Source organism: Austrofundulus limnaeus, unplaced genomic scaffold, assembly GCF_001266775.1.
Source record: "Austrofundulus limnaeus strain Quisiro unplaced genomic scaffold, Austrofundulus_limnaeus-1.0 Scaffold39, whole genome shotgun sequence".
In the NCBI taxonomy this organism is placed as follows: domain Eukaryota; kingdom Metazoa; phylum Chordata; class Actinopteri; order Cyprinodontiformes; family Rivulidae; genus Austrofundulus; species Austrofundulus limnaeus.
In genome coordinates, this window is record NW_013952441.1 from 1831963 (window position 1) to 1834753 (window position 2791).

Sequence of the window (2791 nt, forward strand, 5' to 3'; positions counted from 1 at the left end):
ACACACACACACACACACACACACACACACACACACACACACACACACACACACACACAGAGGTCTCAACACAGCATTATTACCCACTCAATCTTACTTGCCCATTAAACACAATTTCTCTCTTCATTTACTGAAAATGGTGCGTTGCTGTGTGTCTTCCTGCCTCTCCGTCTCACTCTGGGTTTGTCTCTCCCTGCAGATTGCCCCGGTGGAGATTGATGAGAGCTATGATGAGATGAAGCAGGACGCGCGCACGTGTCTCTCCCTCCTGTCCCAGGGCCTGCTCTATACGGAGCACATCCCTCTGGTCCTGGCGGCTCTGGAGGAGGTAAGCTCACGTGAAGAGGCTGCTCATAACAAATGCTGCCCCGTGGACCTGCTGTCAGTGTTTCTCACCTAATGCCTCCCCATCGTGATGCATTATACTAAGAACAACCTTTAGTTAAAGGGAAAAAAGAAAGTGAACCTCTTATTCACTTTCGAATTGTTAAGGACTTGTTAAAGGACATGAAAAATCACCTTCATTTAATTAGGTATTAAAAATGACTACAGATTAAAAAAATAAAACATTGTAATAACAGTTTCATTATTATAGCTCACCCTTGAAAGTATGTCTGTGGGTTTGTTTGTCTGTTAGCAAAATATCTCATGAACTAATAGATGGATTTTAATGAAACTCTCAGAAAGTTATCACAGGATGTACATCTACAAGTGATTAAATCATGGAGTCACCTCCTTTAAAAGTGGCCACCACAGTTAAACCAATTGTGAAAACAGATAAATGGCTATAACTCAGCCAGTTTTGCAGTTATTAAGCTAAAATTTGGTATGTTAGTAGCTGAGACTGATCTTTGACACATAGTCAAAGCTGTTTATGTTGCATTGTAGCATGGCGTAAAACTTTGACATTAATATGAGCATCAATGCTATTTGTCTGTTAGCAAAATATCTTATGAAATAGAGGAAAAAATTTTGGTGAAACTCTTAAAAGTTAATCAATGGATGTGCAACTACAAGTCATTAACTTTTGGTGTCAAGCAAAATCAAGATGGCTACCCCAGCCAATCAAAGTTGGTCAGCACAAAACAAGCTGCAGCTCACAATGAGCTAAAATTTGATGTAGAAGTAGCCGAGAGGTGCAAAAAAATAAATTTTCAATATTTAATCAAAAGGAATAAAACACAACCATCATAAAACAATTTTAGTTTGAAACTGGTAAAAACTGGTAAACCCGTTTCCTTCCCTCTCGTCACTTGTCTCCTCAGATGGCAGGCAGCAGATCGTGGCACGCACGCTTCTCCGTCCTGACCTACCTCCAGATCATGGTTTTCCACAACTTGTTTACTCTGCTCAGTTTGCCCGCTGAGGTTCTCCGCGCTCGAAAGCTGGTGATGCAGCTGCTGCTCGACGAACAGCTCGAGGTAACAACATGGGGTTCGAGGCAGCCTCTGCACTTGTTTTGTTTTTTTCCTCGTAAAGTCTAATTGCCAGAGGATTAAAAGAGAGAGGACACTTGTTCCTTATGCCTCAATGTCTTTACGTTCACGGTTGCTGCGCAAAAATAACAATCTGCCTCACTCCTCACTGCAGTTTTAAAGAAATTGTTAAAATAGCTTGACTGGTGGAGGTCTGCAGTGTTATAAGAATAACATTGTGTCAATTTAATGTCTTAAGTATTAGTTTTAATGGTTCATTGTTTAAATGACTTAATATGGCTTTTTATTGGTTGCAGTAAAATAAACCTAATTCTAAGTTACTTTGCCTTTATTTAATTCCTTTCTCACTTATCTTGCATTCAAAAAAAATTAATTTGTCTTATTTCACATCTGGATTTATAGTAAACAGGGCTGGCCCCAGCCAATTTGGCACCCAAATGTCTGTGAAAATGTAAACACTGAACGAATGCTGAAGCCTGCAGAAAAAGCTAAAGGCAAGTTGGCAACGCTAAAACAAGCAAAACACTAGCAAAAAAATCAATAAATTAAACACTCGTTAAAAGCTAAGAAAAAACACCTGGGAAACACTTAGCTCAAAGGTAAAAAACATGCTTAATAAAAGTCAAAAATTGTTAATTTTATTTTGGAGCTAAAAGTAGCAAAGCACTTACTAAAAGCTAAAATAAGCTAAAGGCTAGCTAAAAGCAAATTCTAACTAAAGGCTAGTTGAAGCTAATACATCTAAAGCTCAACTTAAAACTGAAAGTAGCATAAAGCTAAATGCTAAAAATGGCAGAATGGTAGCTAAAAGCTAAAATGACCTAAAGTTAGCTACAAGCTAAATGAATCAGACTGATAGTTGAAAGCAACAAAACCTTTGTGATAAAGCTCAACACAGCAAACTGCTAGCTAAAATCTAAAAGTAGCAAAATAGCTACAAACGCTTTGTGSAATTCTTTGAAGAAAATATTTGTAAATGAAGTTTGTTATTTTGAAAAGTCTGCTCAGACGTCTTCGCACACACTTTCTGAATGAGCTGAGTGTTTTGGTTTATTATAATAACAGAGCCGGACCTAGCCAATTAGGTGCCCAGGGCAAGATTTCAGCTGCCACCCCTTGTGCATTTTTCTAAATCTCACTGCCAATATACATATATTCACTAAACTGTTTTGTCTTTGATATTATTATTTTTATTATTTATCTTTATAAACAACAGACTGAAAAAAATGTTATTGAAAACTTTTTTGTCCCCCAATTGTGACGCCCCAGTTGGACGGCACCCTTAGTATGTGCCTATACTGCCTATGTAATATGTACAGGCTGTGCTTAACCATTTTAGTCAAATATATTTAGTC

The 2791-nt window shown here is 37.8% G+C and overlaps 1 protein-coding gene across 1 annotated transcript in view; it reads left to right on the forward strand.

Annotated features, from left to right (window-relative positions):
- The window catches only part of LOC106516614 (proteasome activator complex subunit 4B), a gene marked incomplete in the record, with an annotated part of 47863 nt that overhangs the window by 40571 nt on the left and 4501 nt on the right, over positions 1–2791 (forward strand). The window contains 2 exon segments of the mRNA XM_014007058.1: positions 200–328; positions 1266–1421. Of these exon segments, the coding sequence (XP_013862512.1) occupies positions 200–328; positions 1266–1421 (285 nt within the window).